General features: G+C 38.9%; 1 protein-coding gene across 1 annotated transcript in view; it reads left to right on the forward strand.

Annotated features, from left to right (window-relative positions):
* Positions 1 to 19,566, forward strand: part of PTTG1IP2 (PTTG1IP family member 2) — a 33,829-nt gene extending 14,263 nt beyond the window's left edge. The window contains exons 4-7 of the mRNA NM_001379179.1: positions 1,492 to 1,585; positions 11,289 to 11,350; positions 13,689 to 13,754; positions 19,302 to 19,566. Coding sequence (NP_001366108.1) covers positions 1,492 to 1,585; positions 11,289 to 11,350; positions 13,689 to 13,702 — 170 coding nt within the window. The 3' untranslated portion in view covers positions 13,703 to 13,754; positions 19,302 to 19,566. The remainder of the gene's footprint in view (positions 1 to 1,491; positions 1,586 to 11,288; positions 11,351 to 13,688; positions 13,755 to 19,301) is intronic.
* Positions 19,567 to 23,246: the final 3,680 nt, after the last annotated feature.

Consider the following 23,246-nt stretch of genomic DNA (forward strand, 5'->3'; position numbering starts at 1 on the left):
AGTACTGGAGTTCAGCTTACCTTGCTGCTGCTAAGTCGCTTCAGTCGTGTCCGACTCTGTGCAATCCCATAGACAGCAGCCCAGCAGGCTCCCCCGTCCCTGGGATTCTCCAGGCAAGAACATTGGAGTGGGTTGCCATTTCCTTCTCCAATGCATGAAAGTGAAAAGTGAAAGTGAAGTTGCTCAGTTGTGTCCGACCCTCAGCGACCCCATGGACTGCAGCCCACCAGGCTCCTCCATCCATGGGATTTTCCAGGCAGGAGTACTGGAGTGGGGTGCCATTGCCTTCTCTGTCAGCTTACCTTACCAATTGTTAAATACTTCAAATTTCATCCCTAAAATACTCCTATATACAATGACTATAACTCAGTGAAAGGAGGATTGTGTTCTTAAGTTGCTTTAGGAACTCCAGGAGTTTCTTATAAGCCAATCCTGGGGATGAGGACATACTGATCCCAGTGGTGTTATTATAATTTATATTTTCTCAGCTAATGTGTTTAATACTGAGAATTGCCAATCAAAAAGAATGATTCCCTAGAACTAAACTCATCTCAATCATCAAAGAATCTTTAAATTATATCTGTAATATTGTATTTTTTTAAATTAAAGTGAAAGATTACAAATTTTTCTCACAAACCCATGTTTTCTTAAGATACCATCAGGTAAATTGAATTCATAATTGTTTGTTGCAAAGAGCTGATATGAGTGAGTGACACTTTGTGTATTTAGTATGAATGGGGAACCCCTAGGCTCCTACTTCATCTTCTGCCCTCTGGTTTCATTTTTCAGGTACACCAGGCTGATAAATTAAATAGTATTGAGAGGAGATAAAGTTTCCAAGTGCTGGAGATCTGATTTCCCAGCAAATGTTGCTTGTCTTTTTGATAAGGAACTCTTGAAACTCAAACAATAAACCATCCCCCACTACCCACTATTTGTATTTGTACAGAAATAGTAGCCTGAAGGATTTTTTTTTTTTTTTCTGTTGAGATATCGCCTGGGAATGAGTTTAGAGATAAAGGAAAAAAATAAGCTAGTGGCCTAATGGTTTACCAATCTAGAGATGAAAGTACTGTCGGTCATTCAGTCGCGTCTGACTCTCTGACATGATGGACTGTAGCCTCCCAGCCTCCTCTGTCCGTGGAATTCTCCAGGCAAGAATACTGGAATGGGTTGCCATTCTCTTCTCCAGGGAGTCTTCCCAACCCCGGGATCAAAGCAGGTGTCCTGCACTGCAGGCTGATTCTTTACTGTCTGAGCCACCAGGGAGATAAAGAACATTTTTTAGCAACCCAGATTATTTTCAGATGTTAGTGACGATTGCGTTAAAGATGGTTTTATTGGAGTGTATAATGTATGGTACTGTATAATTTTTAACAATGACCTGTGAATTTGTATTTAAGAATTAGACTGCGTGGTAATAGAAATGATGAAACTATGAGAAATTAACCTTCTATCGGCTTAAAATATAGTTCTTTTCATTCATTTCAGTTGACATGTTTGGATTCCTGATGCTTCTACTCCTTGCAATCATGGTTATAGCGTTCATTTGTCAATTCTGCATTTATCAATATTACCTACAGAGGTATGTTCATTTTATCCTTAGTAAGAAAACACTTTGGGATAATATCACTGAAGAGAATGAGCTAGTAATCAAGGAATGGTTTATCTTTTTCATGTAATAAAAATAATACATGTATCCATATGATAAGGGCACATCACTTTTTCAAAAAGTACAGAAAATTGTCAAATAAAAAGTTTAATTTTCCCACTCCCCACTCCACCTCTGACACCTCCTCTCCAAAAGCAATCCTTTTAGTGTGATTCTATTTGTGGTTCTTCTTTTGGTTAACTCCAAGTCTTTGAACAATATGGCTTTTTCTCTTTTTCATGATTTATTGACTTGAGATATTATCTATCTGCTCCCCATCATGAAAACTGAAAAATGTATCTTGCACGATCCATATTTCTTTTTGTTTTTCACTGTTACAGGATATTATTATTTTGCTATTTTAGAATTTTAACTATCCTTGTTACTACTAGCTGTTAAGATGCCTAATATTTCTTCTGTTGGCCATCGTTTTTACTTTGAGTAATCTACTTAGCCCTCTATTTCTCTACCTATCAATACTTTTCCTGTTAATTAAGATCAGAAAAACTGGAAACCTGTTTCCTTCTATTTGTCTTCTTCTCTCTCTAACTCCTAAATTCAGTAAGCTTTCTCACTCATTTGACTTTTTTCAGTGTATAGTATTTGCATTCTGTTCTGTAACTTTATTTATATCTTGAAATACTTACTCTATAATTTGAATCTAAATTTTTTTTAACTATTAAAAAGAATAAAACACATTGTGATTGTGCAAATAATGTTTAGGAAAGAACTGAAGTGGAAATATGCTATGCTATGCTAAGTCACTTCAGTCGTGTCTGACTCTGTGCGACCCCATGGACGGCAGCCCACCAGGCTTCCCCGTCCCTGGGATTCTCCAGGCAAGAACACTGGAGTGGGCAGACGCCTGCATGCGCCATTAGCAAGCGGGGGCTGGGCAGGGAGGCGCAGCGCGGGCTGCATCGCTTAGAGTAAGAATCTGGCCTGAATACCCTGAGCACTATCTGAGCGAAATAATTTGGGCTAGCAAACCAGACTGTGGGATATCTACCACGCGAAAAGCCAGCCCAACCTAAGACACCGCCAGGCCCGCGCACCGAACAAAGAATTGAACAGAGATAGCCGGCTGCAGACCTTCCCCCTCCGGTGACAGGCAGCCAGAGCCAGAAGGGGGCAATCGCAGCCCCAGAGAGACATTATTTATAAAACTGTAAGCAGGCTTCTTTGCTAACTAAAACTTTTTGGGGGTCTGGACGGTTAACATCTGCCTGAGAAGGTGCGCCGGTTTTACACCCAGATAACCGAGTGGCGGGGAGGCGATAAGTCGCAGCATTGGCGCTCGCCAAACACCTCATCACTTGAGCTGCTTGGACCTGGGAAGAGCACAAAACTCAGGCCCAACTGAGTCTGCGCCTCTGAGGACTACCCGAGTGCCTGAACCTGAGCGGCTTGGACCTGGGAGGTACATGCAACCCAGGGCCAGCCTCGGATTGTTCCCGGCGGAACAACCTAGAGCCCGAGCAGTGTGGGCAGGGAGGCTACACGCGCCGTGAGCGGGGGCAGACCCAGTGTGGCTGAGGCACTGCGAGCGCACGCCAGTGTTGTTTGCAGCATCCCTCCCTCCCTCCCCACAGCGCGACTGAACAAAGAGAAGAAATACAGCTCCACCCATCAGAACACCGACACAAGCTTCCCTAACCAGGAAACCTTGACAAGCCACCTGTACAAACCCACACACAGCGAGGAAAAGCCACAATAAAGAGAACTCCACAAACTGCCAGAATACAGAAAGGACACCCCAAACTCAGCAATTTAAACAAGATGAAGAGACAGAGGAATAGCCAGCAGATAAAGGAACAGGATAAATGCCCACCAAACCAAACAAAAGAGGAAGAGATAGGGAATCTACCTGATAAAGAATTCCAAATAATGATAGTGAAATTGATCCAAAATCTTGAAATTAAAATGGAATCACAGATAAATAGCCTGGAGACAAGGATTGAGAAGATGCAAGAAAGGTTTAACAAGGACCTAGAAGAAATAAAAAAGAGTCAATATATAATGAATAATGCAATAAATGAAATTAAAAACACTCTGGAGGCAACAAATAGTAGAATAACAGAGGCAGAAGATAGGATTAGTGAATTAGAAGATAGAATGGTAGAAATAAATGAATCAGAGAGAATAAAAGAAAAATGAATTAAAAGAAATGAGGACAATCTCAGAGACCTCCAGGACAATATTAAACGCTACAACATTCGAATCATAGGGGTTCCAGAAGAAGAAGACAAAAAGAAAGACCATGAGAAAATACTTGAGGAGATAATAGTTGAAAACTTCCCTAAACTGGGGAAGGAAATCATCACCCAAGTCCAAGAAACCCAGAGAATCCCAAACAGGATAAACCCAAGGCGAAACACCCCAAGACACATATTAATCAAATTAACAAAGATCAAACACAAAGAACAAATATTAAAAGCAGCAAGGGAAAAACAACAAATAACACACAAGGGAATTCCCATAAGGATAACAGCTGATCTTTCAATAGAAACTCTTCAAGCCAGGAGGGAATGGCAAGACATACTTAAAATTATGAAAGAAAATAACCTACAGCCCAGATTATTGTACCCAGCAAGGATTTCATTCAAGTATGAAGGAGAAATCAAAAGCTTCTCAGACAAGCAAAAGCTGAGAGAATTCTGCACCACCAAACCAGCTCTCCAACAAATACTAAAGGATATTCTCTAGACAGGAAACACAAAAATGGTGTATAAATTCGAACCCCAAACAATAAAGTAAATGGCAACGGGATCATACTTATCAGTAATTACCTTAAACGTAAATGGGTTGAATGCCCCAACCAAAAGACAAAGACTGGCTGAATGGATATAAAAACAAGACCCCTACATATGTTGTCTACAAGAGACCCATCTCAAAACAGGGGACACATACAGACTGAAAGTGAAGGGCTGGAAAAAGATTTTCCATGCAAATAGGGACCAAAAGAAAGCAGGAGTAGCAATACTCATATCAGATAAAATAGACTTTAAAACAAAGGCTGTGAAAAGAGACAAAGAAGGTCACTACATAATGATCAAAGGATCAATCCAAGAAGAAGATATAACAATTATAAATATATATGCACCCAACACGGGAGCACCGCCGTATGTAAGACAAATGCTAACAAGTATGAAAGGAGAAATCAACAATAACACAATAATAGTGGGAGACTTTAATACCCCACTCACACCTATGGATAGATCAACTAAACAGAAAATTAACAAGGAAACACAAACTTTAAACGATACAATAGACCAGTTAGACCTAATTGATATCTATAGGACATTTCATCCCAAAACAATAAACTTCACCTTTTTCTCAAGCGCACATGGAACCTTCTCCAGGATAGATCACATCCTGGGCCATAAAGCTAGCCTTGGTAAATTCAAAAAAATAGAAATCATTCCAAGCATCTTTTCTGACCACAATGCAGTAAGATTAGATCTCAATTACAGGAGAAAAACTATTAAAAATTCCAACATATGGAGGATGAACAACACCCTGCTGAATAACCAACAAATCACAGAAGAAATCAAAATTTGCATAGAAACGAATGAAAATGAAAACACAACAACCCAAAACCTGTGGGACACTGTAAAAGCAGTCCTAAGGGGAAAGTTCATAGCAATACAGGCACATCTCAAGAAACAAGAAAAAAGTCAAATAAATAACCTAACTCTACACCTAAAGCAACTAGAAAAGGAAGAAATGAAGAACCCCAGGGTTAGTAGAAGGAAAGAAATCTTAAACATTAGAGCAGAAATAAATGCAAAAGAAACAAAAGAGACCATAGCAAAAATCAACAAAGCCAAAAGCTGGTTCTTTGAAAGGATAAATAAAATTGATAAACCATTAGCCAGACTCATCAAGAAACAAAGGGAGAAAAATGAAATCAATAAAATTAGAAACGAAAATGCAGAGATCACAACAGACAACACAGAAATACAAAGGATCATAAGAGACTATTATCAACAATTATATGCCAATAAAATGGACAACGAGGAAGAAATGGACAAATTCTTAGAAAAGTACAACTTTCCAAAACTCGACCAGGAAGAAATAGAAAACCTTAACAGACCCATCACAAGCACGGAAATTGAAACTGTAATCAAAAATCTTCCAGCAAACAAAAGCCCAAGTCCAGACGGCTTCACAGCTGAATTCTACCAAAAATTTAGAGAAGAGCTAACACCTATCCTGCTCAAACTCTTCCAGAAAATTGCAGAGGAAGGTAAACTTCCAAACTCATTCTATGAGGCCACCATCACCCTAATACCAAAACCTGACAAAGATCCCACAAAAAAAGAAAACTACAGGCCAATATCACTGATGAACATAGATGCAAAAATCCTAAACAAAATTCTAGCAATCAGAATCCAACAACACATTAAAAAGATCATACACCATGACCAAGTGGGCTTTATCCCAGGGATGCAAGGATTCTTCAATATCCGCAAATCAATCAATGTAATACACCACATTAACAAATTTAAAAACAAAAACCATATGATTATCTCAATAGATGCAGAGAAAGCCTTTGACAAAATTCAACATCCATTTATGATAAAAACTCTCCAGAAAGCAGGAATAGAAGGAACATACCTCAACATAATAAAAGCTATATATGACAAACCCACAGCAAACATTATCCTCAATGGTGAAAAATTGAAAGCATTTCCTCTAAAGTCAGGAACAAGACAAGGGTGCCCACTTTCACCATTACTATTCAATATAGTTTTGGAAGTTTTGACCACAGCAATCAGAGCAGAAAAAGAAATAAAAGGAATCCAAATTGGAAAAGAAGAAGTAAAACTCTCACTATTTGCAGATGACATGATCCTCTACATAGAAAACCCTAAAGACTCCACCAGAAAATTACTAGAACTAATCAATGATTATAGTAAAGTTGCAGGATATAAAATCAACACACAGAAATCCCTTGCATTCCTATACACTAATAATGAGAAAACAGAAAGAGAAATTAAGGAAACAATTCCATTCACCATTGCAACGGAAAGAATAAAATACTTAGGAATATATCTACCTAAAGAAACTAAAGACCTATATATAGAAAACTATAAAACACTGGTGAAAGAAATCAAAGAGGACACTAATAGATGGAGAAATATACCATGTTCATGGATTGGAAGAATCAATATAGTGAAAATGAGTATACTACCCAAAGCAATTTATAGATTCAACGCAATCCCTATCAAGCTACCAACAGTATTCTTCACAGAGGTAGAACAAATAATTTCACAATTTGTATGGAAATACAAAAAACCTTGAATAGCCAAAGCGATCTTGAGAAAGAAAAATGGAACTGGAGGAATCAACCTACCTGACTTCAGGCTCTACTACAAAGCCACAGTTATCAAGACAGTATGGTACTGGCACAAAGACAGAAATATAGATCAATGGAACAAAATAGAAAGCCCAGAGATAAATCCACGCACATATGGACACCTTATCTTTGACAAAGGAGGCAAGAATATACAATGGATTAAAGACAATCTCTTTAACAAGTGGTGCTGGGAAATCTGGTCAACCACTTGTAAAAGAATGAAACTAGAACACTTTCTAACACCATATACAAAAATAAACTCAAAATGGATTAAAGATCTCAATGTAAGACCAGAAACTATAAAACTCCTAGAGGAGAACATAGGCAAAACACTCTGACATACATCACAGCAGGATCCTCTATGACCCACCTCCCAGAATATTGGAAATAAAAGCAAAAATAAACAAATGGGACCTAATTAAACTTAAAAGCTTCTGCACATCAAAGGAAACTATTAGCAAGGTGAAAAGACAGCCTTCAGAATGGGAGAAAATAATAGCAAATGAAGCAACTGACAAACAACTAATCTCAAAAATATACAAGCAACTCCTACAGCTCAACTCTAGAAAAATAAATGACCTAATCAAAAAATGGGCCAAAGATCTAAATAGACATTTCTCCAAAGAAGACATACAGATGGCTAACAAACACATGAAAAGATGCTCAACATCACTCATTATCAGAGAAATGCAAATCAAAACCACTATGAGATACCATTTCACACCAGTCAGAATGGCTGTGATCCAAAAGTCTACAAATAATAAATGCTGGAGAGGGTGTGGAGAAAAGGGAACCCTCTTACACTGTTGGTGGGAATGCAAACTAGTACAGCCACTATGGAGAACAGTGTGGAGATTCCTTAAAAACCTGGAAATAGAACTGCCTTATGATCCAGCAATCCCACTGCTGGGCATACACACTGAGGAAACCAGAAGGGAAAGAGACACGTGTACCCCAATGTTCATCGCAGCACTGTTTATAATAGCCAGGACATGGAAACAACCTAGATGTCCATCAGCAGATGAATGGATAAGAAAGCTGTGGTACATGTACACAATGGAGTATTACTCAGCCATTAAAAAGAATACATTTGAATCAGTTCTAATGAGGTGGATGAAACTGGAGCCTATTATACAGAGTGAAGTAAGCCAGAAGGACAAACACCAATACAGTATAGTAACGCATATATATGGAATTTAGAAAGATGGTAACGATAACCCTGTATACGAGACGGCAAAAGAGACACTGATGTATAGAACAGGCTTATGGACTCTGTGGGAGAGGAAGAGGGTGGGAGGATTTGGGAGAATGGCATTGAAACATGTGAAATGTCATGTATGAAACGAGATGCCAGTCCAGGTTCAATGCACGATGCTGGATGCTTGGGGCTGGTGCACTGGGACGACCCAGAGGGATGGTATGGGGAGGGAGGAGGGAAGAGGGTTCAGGATGGGGAACACATGTATAATTTTTTTTTAATTAAAAAAAAAAAAAGAACACTGGAGTGGGTTGCCATTTCCTTCTCCAATGCATGCAAGTGAAAAGTGAAAGTGAAGTCACTCAGTCAAAAGGTAATTCTATGTCACAAACCTGTATTGCTTAACAAAGAATTACCTAGTGTTCCAACCAAATAGTCTCTTTCTTTACTCTCCATTTCTCAAAATCCTGATACATTTCAGCTTGAATTGTAACTTTCTTATACAGCTTTTGGATTTCCTGGAGTTTTAGCTACCTTTATTATTTCTTGACAAAAAGGACACAGGACACATGTATCTTTATTCCTAACACTGTGATTACTCATTTCAGTCACTTCAGTTCAGTTCAGTCGCTCAGTCGTGTCCGACTTCTTTGCGACCCCATGAATTGCAGCACGCCAAGCCTCCCTGTCCATCACCAACTCCCGTAGTTCACCCAGACTCATGTCCATTGAGTCAGTGATGCCATCCAGCCATCTCATCCTCTGTCGTCCCCTTCTCCTCCTGCCCCCAATCCCTCCCAGCATCAGGGTCTTTTCCAATGAGTCAACTCTTCACATGAGGTGGCCAAAGTACTGGAGTTTCAGCTTTAGCATCATTCCTTCCAAAGAAATCCCAGGGCTGATCTCCTTCAGAATGGACTGGTTTACTCACTCAGTATTTGGTAAAATATGTTCATTTTCTTATTATAAATATTCTTTTAAAAGTCCTCTGACTTCCTGTTATAATTTACAAAAATTAGTTTCTTTTCACTGCTCTACTGAGTTAGAAGAACTTTTTGAATCCCATATCTTCCTTTTTTTTAGAATTCATTATTTTTTTCTTTTGATGGAGTGTATTTTCAAGTAACTTTTTCAAAAGGAGTTCACAAACGGTATGGAAAATATTTTCATAGTCCATACACTTTGAGAAGCTTTTCTCCATTCTCCTTCAAGCCAACACAATATTATTTTCTTTCTTCAGTTTGTGGGCCGTTTTCAAGAAGAACCCATAGACAAGATAGAAAGATCCATAGATAAGGCAGAGGCTCATTAATAGGCCCATCTGTAAGTAAAATGTGCCTGTATGAAAAAATAAGTGTTGGCCAAATGTTCTGTTCACTTACTTAAGACCACTAATTTGTCCAGGACTTTGTATTTTTCTGGCTATGAGACTTTTTATCCTCTTCTTATTAACATATAAGGAAAAAAGAAACAGTAAGATAGAAGATAATTCCTTATTCTTTACATCTCATTACAAAAATATACCCAGAAAGAAGAACCAAAAAGTGTACATTACATTTGTGGCAAGAGGCTGTAACAAACTTGTTGCTTTTTTAAAAAAAATACCTATATTTTCCCCTAGGGCCCTGGTCTTTTATAAGTGTCATCACTTTTTTGCATAGTTGCTTATCAGTGAAGTGGCTGATTATTCCCACAAGAGAATAGGGGCCCGAGCAAATATCCATCACTGAAGCTTCTGCAGTTTGAATGGAAAGCTTTGAAACCCCTGTAAATATGGGCGAACAACTGCCCTCATTCTGGTTTTGCTCTGCTATTCACCTGCTATCTATCTCTTCTTTTTTTGTTTTCATTTAGAGATCTGTTGTTTTACAGTCACTAAGTCGTGTCTGACTCTTTGTGACCCCATGGACTGCAGCACACCAGGTTTTCCTGTCGTTCACCATCTCCCGGAGCTTGCGCAAACTCAGGTCCATTGAGTCAGTGATGCCATCCAACCGTCTAATCCTCTGTCTCCCCCTTCTCCTCTTGTCCTCAATCTTTCCCAGCCTCAGGGTCTTTACCAATGAGTTGGCTCTTTGCAGCAGGTGGCCAAAGTATTGGAGTTTCTGTTTTAGCATCAATCCTTCCAATGCATATTCGGGGTTGATTGCCTTTAGGATTGACTGGTTTGATCTTGCTGTCCAAGGGACTCTCAAGAGTCTTCTCCAGCACCACACTTCAAAAGCATCATTCTTCGGTGCTCAGTCTTCTTTATGGTCTAACTTTCACATCCGTACATGACTACTGGAAAAACAACAGCTTTAACTACACAGACCTTTGTCAGTGTAGTTATCTCTGCTTTTTAACACACTGTCTAGATTTGTCATAGCTTTTCTTCTAAGCATCTTTTAATTTTGGAAATCTTATTAATTCCATGAGAACTGCATCCTGTTAGGGAAATTTGTGTTAAGGACTTATTGTGCTTCATAATACAAAGATTCTTCTTGGGTTCCAGAAACATCCATTTTTCAATTAAAAAATGAATGAGTAATGGGGCATTAAAATATTGATTATTACATCTGATCTAATGGTCTTATTATCTAGCAGATATGCTTCTAAGTTAAAGCACTTTTTAAAGTTCCAAATGTCAGATAACATAAATGTTTAACTGTTCATGTACTCAATGCCTCCTTGACTCTCATCTGTTTCAGTAAATATTTACTGAGTATTTATTATGCCTTATGTAATGTGGTTGTCACTAGAGACATAATTATAGAAAGAAAAGATAAATCCTTGCCTTCACATAGTTTACATCCTACTGAGAGAAGATGTGGAGAAGTAAATTAGCAGTTGTTAATTCTATTGCTAACTTACTGAAATTTTAAATGACATTTCATTAATTTTAATTTTATTACCATATCCTTAATCAAACACTTTAAGTCTCCTGATGGATAAATATAAGGAGAATTTAATATGTGATAAAGCAATGGTAATAGAACATTACATAAATGTAATTTAATGAAATAAAATAACTCCAATGATAAATTTATTTTCAAAATAAGCCTCACTAATTTCAAATTTATCATCCTTTTGAACAGAACTCAAGTCTATATTGGTGGAAGACCACACACAGTTTACATGCCTCATGGGGGTGATCCTGGCAAGTATTTTAATTTATTTGATGAGATGCCCCATACTCTTTCAGTAACTCACAATTGAAATTCTTCCCCTTACTTATTCCAGGCATCAAAATTAAAGTATGAGTATTAAATACTGTTCTCATTCCTAAAACATATTCTTGTAACCTCAATAGCTAATCTAAAATGGGTAAAAACCATTGTATTGATAGAGAAGACTAAAATTTCCAGTCAGAGTTGGGTATTAATAGCTTTCCCAGTTCCCCCTACTCCCACTCCACAAAAAGAACTCAACAAAAAATTAACTTTGCTTTAAGAAATCCTTGAAGACTTTTCCCAAAACAATTTGCCTTGCTTAGTCGACTGACCCTGTCTCTACTTTTTTTCAGCTTGATTCTTTAAGCCTTCCCCTACTTACAAGGTTCCTCCTTACCCAGAACTCAAATCTTAGCTTCCTTCCACTAAACATGGACAGCTCTGGGTAGGTTCTCACATGCTTGCACCCATGCCTGGACCCTGGAAAGTGAAAGTGAAAGTCGCTCAGTCATGTCCGAGTCTTTGCGACCCCATCAACTGTCCATGGAATTCTCCAGGCCAGAATACTGTGAGTAGCCTTTCCCTTCTCCAGGGGATCTTCCCCAACCCAAGGATCGAACCCAGGTCTCCTGCATTGCAGGCAGATTCTTTACCAGCTGAGCCACAAGAGAAGCCCAAGAATACTGGAGTGGGTAGCCTATCCTTTCTCCAGGGGATCTTCATGACCCAGGAATCAAACTAGGGTCTCCCACTTTGCAGGTGGATTCTTTACCAACTGAGCTATCGGGGAAGCCCCTAGATCCTGGAAGCCCAACTAAAGTCAGAACCATAGTACTCTTGTTCACCTGGATGTCTGAACCATAAAATATTGACTGATGAAAGGGTACTGCAAGGTCCTTTATAATTTCCATTAAAAATAATGTCAGGGGATATCCAGGTTATTGTGCTGTTTTGGGCCTCTGGGACATGATACTATATCTGAATGAGAAGCAGGGTAAAATTTGTATGGTTTAAGGATCAACTGTCAAGCATGTATAGACTCCATTGCTAACCCCTAGCTCTTGTTACATAGAAATTGTTTCGATGGTAACAGGATCATGATCTATTTGGAAAAGCTATTTAAGAGAGTAGCATTAAAACATATACATTACCATATGTAAAACAGATAGCCAGTGGAAATGTACTGTATGATGCAGGCAGCTCAAAGCTGGTGCTCTGTGACAACCTAGAGGGGTGGGATGGGGGGTGGGAGGCGGGAAGGAGGTTTAAGAGGGAGGGGATATATGTATGCCTATGGCTGATTTATCTTGATATATGGCAGAAACCAACACAACTTTGTAAAGCAATTATCCTCCGGTTAAAAATAAATTTAAAAAAAAATAAAGCTGTTTAAGGAGAGGAGCTGAAGTGCTGCTTCCTAGGATTGAAATCAAACCAGAGGACTGCAGAGAACGATGTGGCATTTCAACTTGTGTCCATCCACGTTCAATTCCATAGCAACTGGGCCAGGAGAAATGCTTTGAAAAGAGCACAGGGTTGTATGTGTGTGGCTGAGTTGCTTTGCTGCGCACCTAAAACTATCACATTGTTAATTGGCAGTACTCCAATACAAAATAAAAGGTTGGTATTTTTTTTACCAAAGAGCACAAGGTTGGATATTTATTCATTTTAGGTAGAAGCAGTTATGTATTCACATTTTGAGAACAGTTAGTTACAGGAGATTCATTGTAAGAATATAATGTAATCAAATTCACAAAGCAGCTTTACTTTTACCCAGAAGAAACTTCTCAGGCTTAAGGGACTGCCTGTATTAAAAGGTTGAGTAAAGGAAACAAGACTCTTCAAAAGGAATTCATTGTGCATCCACAGGCTGTCGTCAGAGACAAGTCGTCTTGTGGTCACCACCAGATATTTGGCCTTTTTCTCTTTGACTCACACCCAATTTGATAATACCTTACATCATTTCAGCCTTAATTATTAAAACAGCAGTTGGGTGGCTCAGCAGTAAATAATCTGCCTGCAATGCAGGAGATGTGGGTTTGATCCCTGGGTCAGGAAAATCCCCTGGAGGAGGAAATGGCAACCCACCCCAGTAATCTTGCCTGGAGAATTCCATGGACAGAGGAGCCTGGTGGGCTATAGTCTGCGGGGTCACAAAGAGTTGGACACAATGTTGTGAATAAACAACAATATAAAAATCTCAGAATAGAAATCATATATTCATAAATATTTTATGTTTAGCATTTTTTTTGAAAATTAGGTAAGTCATCATTGACTTTGCCTAGGAAGACTTTGAAAAGGTAAATTGATTGTCTCTTCTTGCAGTATATAATGAATAGATAACTGAAAAGCTGGATTGCCCAGATAGAGAAGAAGGAAGTTTCTTCAATGGTAAGCTTTCAAATTATATTGCATGAATTTTCTGCATGACTTCCCTCCCTTCTATAATGAAGCTTTTCAGAAATGTAATCAGAGTGGTGCAGAAAGTAAATGGAAATAAAATCTGTGAAATGTAAAGTGATTTTCAGTGCCTGAAACATGAACCAGAAAATGGAGCTATAACAGCTCCTAAGTCAGGCTGCCTGAGTTGAAATCTGGGCTCCATTTACTAAGTATGTCATCCTAGACCACTAATTTGGCCTGTCTGTGTCTTAGTTTGCTTATTCATTAATACTCTCTAGTAATCGTGACTAAATTAGTCATTTTGTCTGAAGACAAAATGAGATTTTTCTGGGCAAAATTTTTAGAATTTCCCTCATGTTCAGTAAGCCCTTAATAAATGTTCACTGTTTCTAGGGGAGTCACGGAATCTCAGCCCTTGGAGGCAAATAAAGGTCACCCTGCTCAGCTCCTGCTCCAGTGCTAGGACCCTCTTGCCCATATCGCTGGCATGCTGGATGGTGAGCAGCTGGGGACTGTCACTTGGATTTAAACAGTTAGTGATGTGGCTTTGTGTGGTGTGTGTGCATATACGCTGTGTGCACACACAGGTGCTTGACTTTGAACAGGATGAACACACAGGCATACTCCTATTGCTACCTCCTACACCCAGCATCCGCGTGCAGGGAAAGGGAGTCCTTACCTAGAGGCGTGCTGCTCCCTGATCCTGTGACTCTGCCGTTGTCAGTGCAGGTGAATAAGGAAGGGGGGAAAGAGAATGCAGGGAACCCCCAGAAGCCTGCAGGCCCCCTAGAAGCCAGGATGGTCTCCAGGAGAAAAACTAGAGTTTAAAGGACCGATGACACCTGGATGACTGTCTGTCATCCAAACCATTTTGAAAGTAAAAGTGGTAGTACTAACAAGTATGCTGGGAGGCCAGGTGTAAACCAGGAGTCTCGTGCACAGGTGAGAACGTGCCGCCGTGCTGGTTGGTGCCCACTGCCGGGAGGGACACGTGTGTGTCTGTGTGCTGTTGGAGGGGCTGGGTATCTCTACAAACTTTAAAAAGGGAAATCTGACAATATCTGTCAAAACCTTTTTTGAGTTACTCTATGACTTGGTAATTCTGTTATTAGTTAATGGAGATTTTTCCCCTTATGAATCACCAAAATTATACGTATTAGTTGAATCATTTGAAATTTCTAGGTTTGTCCATTTGTGACATATTAAAGGAGCAATTGCATATAGTTTAATAAAATGATCAGGAGTTGATCTTGGTGTTGTGGGGTCTGAAACTTATGGAATTTGGAGACCTTCCTAAAAATTGTTTTTATATCATCCTTTTCTTAATTTTACAAAAATGTTTGATAACACATATTCCCAGGGTCATGAAAGGCCCAGGGCAACTGAGGGCTCCTAAAGCTTATGCTCTACACACACATATTTTATTAAATGTTTTAAAAAATAGGACACGGTTCTTGTCCAGGCTTGAATAAGAATGGGAACTGACATATACTACATTTAGGGATATAAATTAGTAGAAGAGTTCTAAAAATCAGTTTGCTAATATGAATTAAGAACCTTAATCTTTTTTACTCTTTAAATCCCAATAATGTCACTTTTGGGAATTTATCCTGTGAAAATAATCTGAAATAGTTTCAGTTTTTAACATTTAGCTCTATGATCCATTTGGAATTAGGCATAATATATGCTGTGAGATTCAGTTCAAGTTTTGTCTTTTTCCAAATGGCTGTCCAACACAATTTATTTTAAAAGTCCATCTTTACATCAGTGATGAGATGGAATCTTTTTCATAAATTAAATTTCCATACATATTTGAGTATAGTTTTGTATATCTATTGACTGCCATTGGTTTGTCTGGCTATTCATTCCCTAACACCTTAATTAATTATGCTGCTAAGTCGCTTCAGTTGTGTCCGACTCTGTGCAACCCCATAGACGGCAGCCCACCAGGCTCTGCCGTCCCTGGAATTCTCCAGGCAAGAACACTGGAGTGGGTTGCCATTTCCTTCTCCAACGCATGAAAGTGAAAAGTGAAAGTGAAGTCGCTCAGTTGTGTCCGACTCTTAGCGACCCAATGGACTGCAGCCCACCAGGCTCCTCGGTCCATGGGATTTTCCAGGCAAGAGTACTGGAGTGGGGTGCCATTGCCTTCTCCGTAATTAATTATGGAGGATATGTAAATTATTTTAATATCTGGAGATGGTGTTAAGCTTCTTCCCACCTCACATAAGTCTTTTTGTTTCAATTTTTTTAATTTTAAGTTCAAGCATAATAAAGATGAGTTGTTTATTCTAACTTGCACCAATGCTGGAAATTTCAAAAAGTTAAATATTTGGTATCTGGAAAAGATAATCTTTCCCGAACTTCAGAGGTTCTGCACGTAAAGTAGGAGAAGGCAATGGCACCCCACTTCAGCACTCTTGCCTGGAAAATCCCATGGATGGAGGAGCCTGGTAGGCTGCAGTCCATGCGGTCTCCAAGTCGGATACAACTGAGCGTCTTCACTTTCACTTTTCACCTTCCTGCATTGGAGAAGGAAATGGCAACCCACTCCAGTGTTCTTGCCTGGAGACTCCCAGGGATGGGGGAGCCTGGTGGGCTGCCGTCTATGGGGTTGCACAGTCGGATACAACTGAAGCGACTTAGCAGCTGCAGCACATAAAGTAACTCATAATTTTACAGTTATTTCCTCTTGATTTGTTTCAACTTGGTTGTCCTTTCCTGTCCTGTCTTTCTTCCTCTTCCTCTTTTTCTCTTCTTTTTCTTCTTGCTCTCTTTTCTTTTTCCTCCAACCTTCATTTCTTCCTTTCAGAGCAGACTTAACCAAAGAAAAATTTGATGATATTAGTATATCTTTTAAATTTAGGTCTTCTTATGCTGCCTTGCTGTCCAACTTTTGTAGCAGAGCAGTTTGTTTTGAAAAAATAGCTATTGCAGAGGGAAAATGTTGTTTCAGAAGAACTTTTACTATGCATTTGACCATATAAACATCATAGAAATACTTTCAAATGCATAATATAAAAGTTACAATTTTTAATGCTTTTTGGTTAGATAGTATGTTAAAAAATAAAACAGTTGAAACATTTAAAAAATAGACATGATATTCCAGCCCCAAAGTATCTTTTATAAGGCAACATTTTGAAGTCTTAAAATAAGGCATTAAAATATACTAGCACAAATTATATAATGACTTTTCAATTCTTGTTTATATCTAACCAGTAAATTTGAAGAAAAGGTAATGAATTCTATTGAGAGGAAAAGAATTGACCCAGGATTGTGAGCAAACAGGACTTTTGAGCAGAGAGGAATAAAGAACTAGAAAGACTGAGATTCAGGGAAGCCTTTGAGTGATGAGAATGGAATGAGAGAAAGAGTATTAGAAGAGGGAGCTATCTTAAATTGGGATATAGGCTCCAAGGCAGAGTTTTTCCTATAAGAATTTATTGGAGAATGCTGTTAGGAATAACTCATGTGCGGGAGAGAGAGAAGGAGACTTGGGCAGGGGGGAAATAGTCATAGAATCACAATAGAGACCTCAGTCAATTTTACAGAGAGTTCTGGAACCTGGTAGGCCTCTCTAATTGAGACAAAGGGGCCCAAACCTCTGTATCAGCTGTCATTAAATGTGGAATGCTCTTCAAAAGGAGACTTAACTTTGAGCGGGGCAGCTCCCTTTGACTGAGGGCAATTACCAAAGACAGCCTGGCCACTGGAGGAATGAGTACCCTGTTCTGGAAAGGGAGGTCCAGGCATCTACCACAGCAGCTGTCATTGATTTGGGGGGATATTGAGATTAGCAATGCTGGGAAGATAGGATTTGAAATGTTCTTCTTGTTGTTCAGTCACTAAGTCATGTCCGACTCTTTGCAACCCCATGGACTGCAGCATGCCAGGCTCCTCTGTCCTCCACTATCTTCTGGAGTTTGCTCAAATTCGTGTCCATTGAGCCAGTGATGCTCTCTAACCATCTCATCCTCTGTGGCCCCCTTTCCCTTTTGCCTTCAACCTTTCCCAATATCATGATCTTTTTCAATGAGTCAGCTTTTCACATCAGGTGGCCAAAGTATTGGAGCTTCAGCATCAGTCCTTCCAATGAAATATTCAGGGTTGATTTCCTTTAGGATTGACTAGTTTGACTTCTTTGCTGTCCAAGGGACTCTCAAGACTTATATTACTCTTTAAAAGCACACTCCTCCATTTCAACTTTTACATTTTCTTTACAACCCAAAGGAATATTAACATTTCTTTCAATGATATCTTTCCATTATTATTATTTTGATTGACCTTATGCAGAGATTGGGCCACATGTGACTATATTTAAATAAATTTTGGAATAGAATTAATTGTGATACCGAGAAGGGGAAAATATGTAAGCAGAAGATGGTAGATTTACTAGGAAAAGAAGGCAATTGAAAAATGGTTGTCTTGAAGAAGTAGAAATAAAAGCAGATCTAATGGGACAGAGAGTGGGGGTGTAGGTTTGTCCCCAGGGATTAAAATGTCTTCTAGAACACTAAGAGATGGGACAATTTAGGAATTAACAAACTTTTTCCATAAAGGGCCAGATAGCAAATACTTTAGGCTTTGGGTGTTTTCTGGTCTACTCAACTTCGCTATCATTCTGCTAAATCAGCCATAGACAATATATAATTGAATGTATATAACTGTGTTCCAATAACATTTTATTTGCAAAAACACAAGAAGGCCAGGTTTGGTTTGTCAGCCACAGTTCATGGATTTCTGGTTTAGATGATGAAAAAGAAGATTGCCTATCTCATTACATTGACTTTGTAACAAATATTTTCGAAGATTCCAAATAAAATAGACAAAAGAAGACAGGAAAGGAAAGCCCAAATAGGGTAGCCATTATGTAACTAATAATCCCATCAATTTTGTTACATGGTAAATATTGTATACACAGGCTTTCATTTCATGATTTATTAATGTTTCATCTTTTGTTTTTATATTCTTACTTCTAAATACTGAGTTTTCTGAAATAGAAGCAAAAATTAATCCAGTCAATATATGCCACCCTGATAAATTCAGACAAGTTTTGGCAAACACATCTTGCTGCTGCTGCTGCTGCTAAGTCGCTTCAGTCGTGTCCGACTCTGTGCGACCCCATAGATGGCAGCCCACCAGGCTCCCCGGTCCCTGGGATTCTCCAGGCAAGAACACTGGAGTGGGTTGCCATTTCCTTCTCCAACGCATGAAAGTGAAAAGTGAAAGTGAAGTTGCTCAGTTGTGTCCGACTCTTAGTGACCCCATGGACTGCAGCCTACCAGGCTCCTCCGTCCATGGATTTTCCAGGCAAGAGTACTGGAGTGGGTGCCATTGCCTTCTCCGAAACACATCTTAAAAAGTAGCTAATCTCATAAGAAATGTAGCAGTAATCCAAAAGTAATAGATTAGACTTCTGAAATATACATGTGATAGGTGTCTTTCCACTTAATTTGTGTGATTCTTGACAAATCTTTTGCCTTCTGTACTTAATTATTCAACTGTCCAATAAAAACACCTTTGATACTTTTCCAGAGTTTTGAAATCTACATGACAAATTTTAAACTCCTTTGAAAAGGATGTTCAATGCCTTTTTGGAATAAGGCAATATTTTCCACATTCAAGTTGCTGCCTGGCCAAATCCACAAACAGGAATGTTATTGAAGAAAGTCTTCGTTGGATTGTAGGTGAGATGAGATGACCCTAATCATCGCAACTGTACAACCAATAGAAATTTACTCCAAACTTTCACTTATTCTTATAAATTGGGCCCTCAAATAATAAAAAGGGAGAATAAAAAGAGACGCCTTTATGTCACTTCTGTTTTTTTTTTTTTTGGTAAACATATGCTGTTGAATTACCTGTCGAGCATGCCAGAGCCTCATGAGCAAATTTGTGACTGAAAATCATGGAGGTAGATTTAACTTTCTTTTTTCTGCTGGTAGAAGAGAGCCCACAGTTAAAAGGCTGAGGGTGAGTGGCAGACAACAGTAGCTTTGTTAACCTGACTCTGTGGATTAGATGATCACTGCCTGAAATGCAAACTTCTGGTTGGCTATAAGAAAATGCCTTTTCTTCATTTCACTCACCAGCCTTCTCTCCCCCATTTAAATGGTAATTATACATTTATAATGCATTGCAAATATGTCCAGTTTTCCTCAGAATCTTCTAGAAGCTCTGGAATCTGGTGCTTTCATAATGAAGGTTACTGTAACTCCACTCTTTTGGAGTTATTCTTTGCTTGGGAAGATCTGGGTTCTATTAATTTTCTTCTACTTTCACTTGCCCGTTGTTTCCCCCCAAAACCAGTAGGATATTTCCAATCAAATAGTGAGTGCTGGCAAAAGGGAATAATGATATTCAAGTCATGTAACTTTAAGTAATATCTTCTAAGTATCTTTTGATCAACTTGGAAGTTGCTGCATATTTACTTAGTATTATTGCTTTCCCATAAATAAGTGAGACTAATTGCCAGTAAAATCACCCCCTCCCTCAAGTTTTTCCTTTTCAATGTTGTATTCTTATAAACTCTTAAATAAATCTAGTGTTTGACTCTGATCCTACATCTTTTCTTTTCCCTTTCTTTCTTTGCTTGGCATTTAGTTCAAGATCTATTTTGGTATTCATATCAGTGCCTATTGTTTAGGTTTAGTATTTTATCTTGACCTTCCACATAACTTGAATATAATAGAAATACAGCACAACCCAATTATCTGGTGAAATTAATAATGACAAGTACTAAGTGTAAATCTCTCAACATATTCCTGACCTAGTATTTACTATTTTTTATATCAATGTAAGTGTATATAGTAATACTTTCTGTCAAAAGGGTGTCTAAATCATTTTATATCAATAACTTTTTCTGACATCAAGGTCGTTTTTATGTAAATTTCTATCAAATTCTTTGGGGAACAATCATTTTTCTGCCAAGTTATTTATAATAGGCAGGATTAATAGTTGATATATAAAGATAAAAGTTGATAAAATATAATGCAGGGATTGACTTTTTTCTATTCAATATAAATGTATATAGTGATACTTTCTGTCAAAAGGGTGTCTAAATGAAATATACCAACCTAAATGAGACTCTGGGAAGGCAGTAACATTTTTCTAAAAGGACTCTCCTAAAATGTGACAAGGCTTTTGGGAAAATGGGGGAGTTCAGAGGTCAGATTTACAAGATGTGTCTGGAATTTATTCACTGTAAGATCTCAGGTAAATTGCTGAGCCTTGATTTCTTCATGCATATAGGAATAATGGGCTTCCCCAGTGACTCAGCAGTAAAGAATCTCCCTGTAATGCAGGAGACGCAGGTTCGATCCCTGGGTTGGGAAAATCCCCTGAGGGAGCACATGGCAACCCACTCCAGTATTCTTGCCTGGAGAATCCCATGGACAGAGGAGCCTGGCGGGTTGCAGTCCCTGGGGTTGCACAGAGTCAGACATGACTGAAGCAACTGGGCACATCAATTCAGTTCAGTTGCTCAGTCGTGTCCAATTCTTTGTGACTCCATGGACTGCAGCCCGCCAGGCTTCCCTGTCCATCACCAAACCACAGGCTTGCTCAAACTCATGTCCGTCGAGTCAGTGATGACATCCAACCATCTCATCCTCTATTTTCCCCTTCTCCTCGTGCCCTCAATCTTTCCCAATTTCAGGGTCTTTTCAAATGAGTCAGTTCTTCGCATCAGGTGGCCAAAGTATTGGAGTTTCAGCTTCAGCATCAGTCCTTCCAATGAATATTCAGGACTGATTTCCTTTAGGATAAGAATAATAATAACTACTTTGCAAGGAAATTGAGGGAAAATGTAGGAGACGCTCTTAGAATATAATATACACTCAGTAAGTGGTAGCTCCTGGGCAAGGGAAGGAGCCTGGCAAGATACTACCATGAAGTAGTCTGGTCCCTGAACCAGCAGGATCCTAGGTTCTCATCTCGGCCCAACACTTTTGGGCTGTTTGCTTGCATGCTCAGTCATGTCTGACTCTTTGCGACTCTTTGGACTGTAGCTCACCAGGCTCTTCTCTCCATGGGATTTTCAGGCAGGAATACTGGAGTGGGTTGCCATTTCATCGTCCAGGGGATCTTCCTGACCCAGGGATCGAACCCACATCTTCTATCTCCTGTGTCTCCTGTGTCTCCTGCTCTGAAGGCAGATTCTTAACCTGCTGAGCCACTGGAGAAGGCTTTTGAGCTGTTTAATGCTAAGCAAATTATTTATTTATTTTTTGGTGTTCATGTTGGTCTTTATTGTAGATTTTACTATAGAGTAATAAAAATTGGATAATTAGAGAGACTGATTATAATGATTTTAATATATAATTAAAAACCCAACATGAATCAGCCATAGGTAAAAACCCAATTAAATGATAGAATATTGTTAGTAGTAACTAAAAACAATTCTAACACCCAAATGTTTACAGTGTTTGTTTTGCAGTGGTGGGATTCAGAACAATTTCACTTTTTTCATTTTCTAAATTTCCTCAAAAAATATTTACTATTTCATAATAAAAAATGAAGTATACTTCAAAAATTATAATAAAACTCTCATAAATTTAAATTCATGAATTTTAAAGTTGAATTAGATTTTTTGCTTGCTTGTTAAGCAAATTATTTAAATACTAAGTCATTCTACAGGAAAGGGAAATAGCAATACTAAAAATGTTGTTGTGAGAAGTAATTTTTGTAGTGCCTGGCATATAGTAGATACTCAATAAATGGTTCTGTTATTGCCTGTTATGTCCCTGTATGTCTGTAGGCGCTGTAGAAACATATGGAAGAAGCTTACAGGTTACCTTTAGACACTTAAAATCTTTTGAGGAGGACAAGGTCTCAAGATATACGAGTTTAAGTTTAGATAGTACAAATAGTAGTGAAGTCAGGTTCCACAACAGGGGTCCATAGGTGCCCCGGAGTTGAGTTAAAGTCTAGATAGCTCATATTTGTAGGGGTCAAGTAAGTCCTTCATGGCAACAATCACGGCAGCTCAGTTGAGTTTGAAGCGTGGGCAGGCAGAGATTAGAGCTGCAAGGGGAATTAGTTTGGGGGAAAGAAAGCAGGAGGATCGATGAATGCCATGAAGGTGGAAAAGCACAATTATACATGAATAAACTAGTAAGCCAATTCTGTTTCTTTAACGTATAAGGAACAGGGAAGGGGCATGATTAAGCCCTGACGGTTGCTGGGCAGTCATTGCCTGATGCTGCCCTGAGGGCTGTGATTCACTGAATCCTCACAACAGCCCCACAAGAAAAGCCTTAGTGCTGGCTCCACTGAATGTATAAGGGAATAGAACCTTAACAGTGCCTATACGTGAAACAGAAAGTGGTGTTGCTTTCCTGAGCCTGTAGAAGCCCTGTTCTGAGGCAGCTTGGTGAGTGGAGGGCTACACTTCTACCCCTGCTCACACCTCGCCCTCAGTCACTCGGGACACCTCAGCCTACACGAGTGCGTGCAGCAGTCCTGCTTAGTGTCTCAAAG

The sequence above is a fragment of the Bos taurus genome, chromosome 4 (assembly GCF_002263795.3).
Source record: "Bos taurus isolate L1 Dominette 01449 registration number 42190680 breed Hereford chromosome 4, ARS-UCD2.0, whole genome shotgun sequence".
NCBI classification, from domain to species: domain Eukaryota; kingdom Metazoa; phylum Chordata; class Mammalia; order Artiodactyla; family Bovidae; genus Bos; species Bos taurus.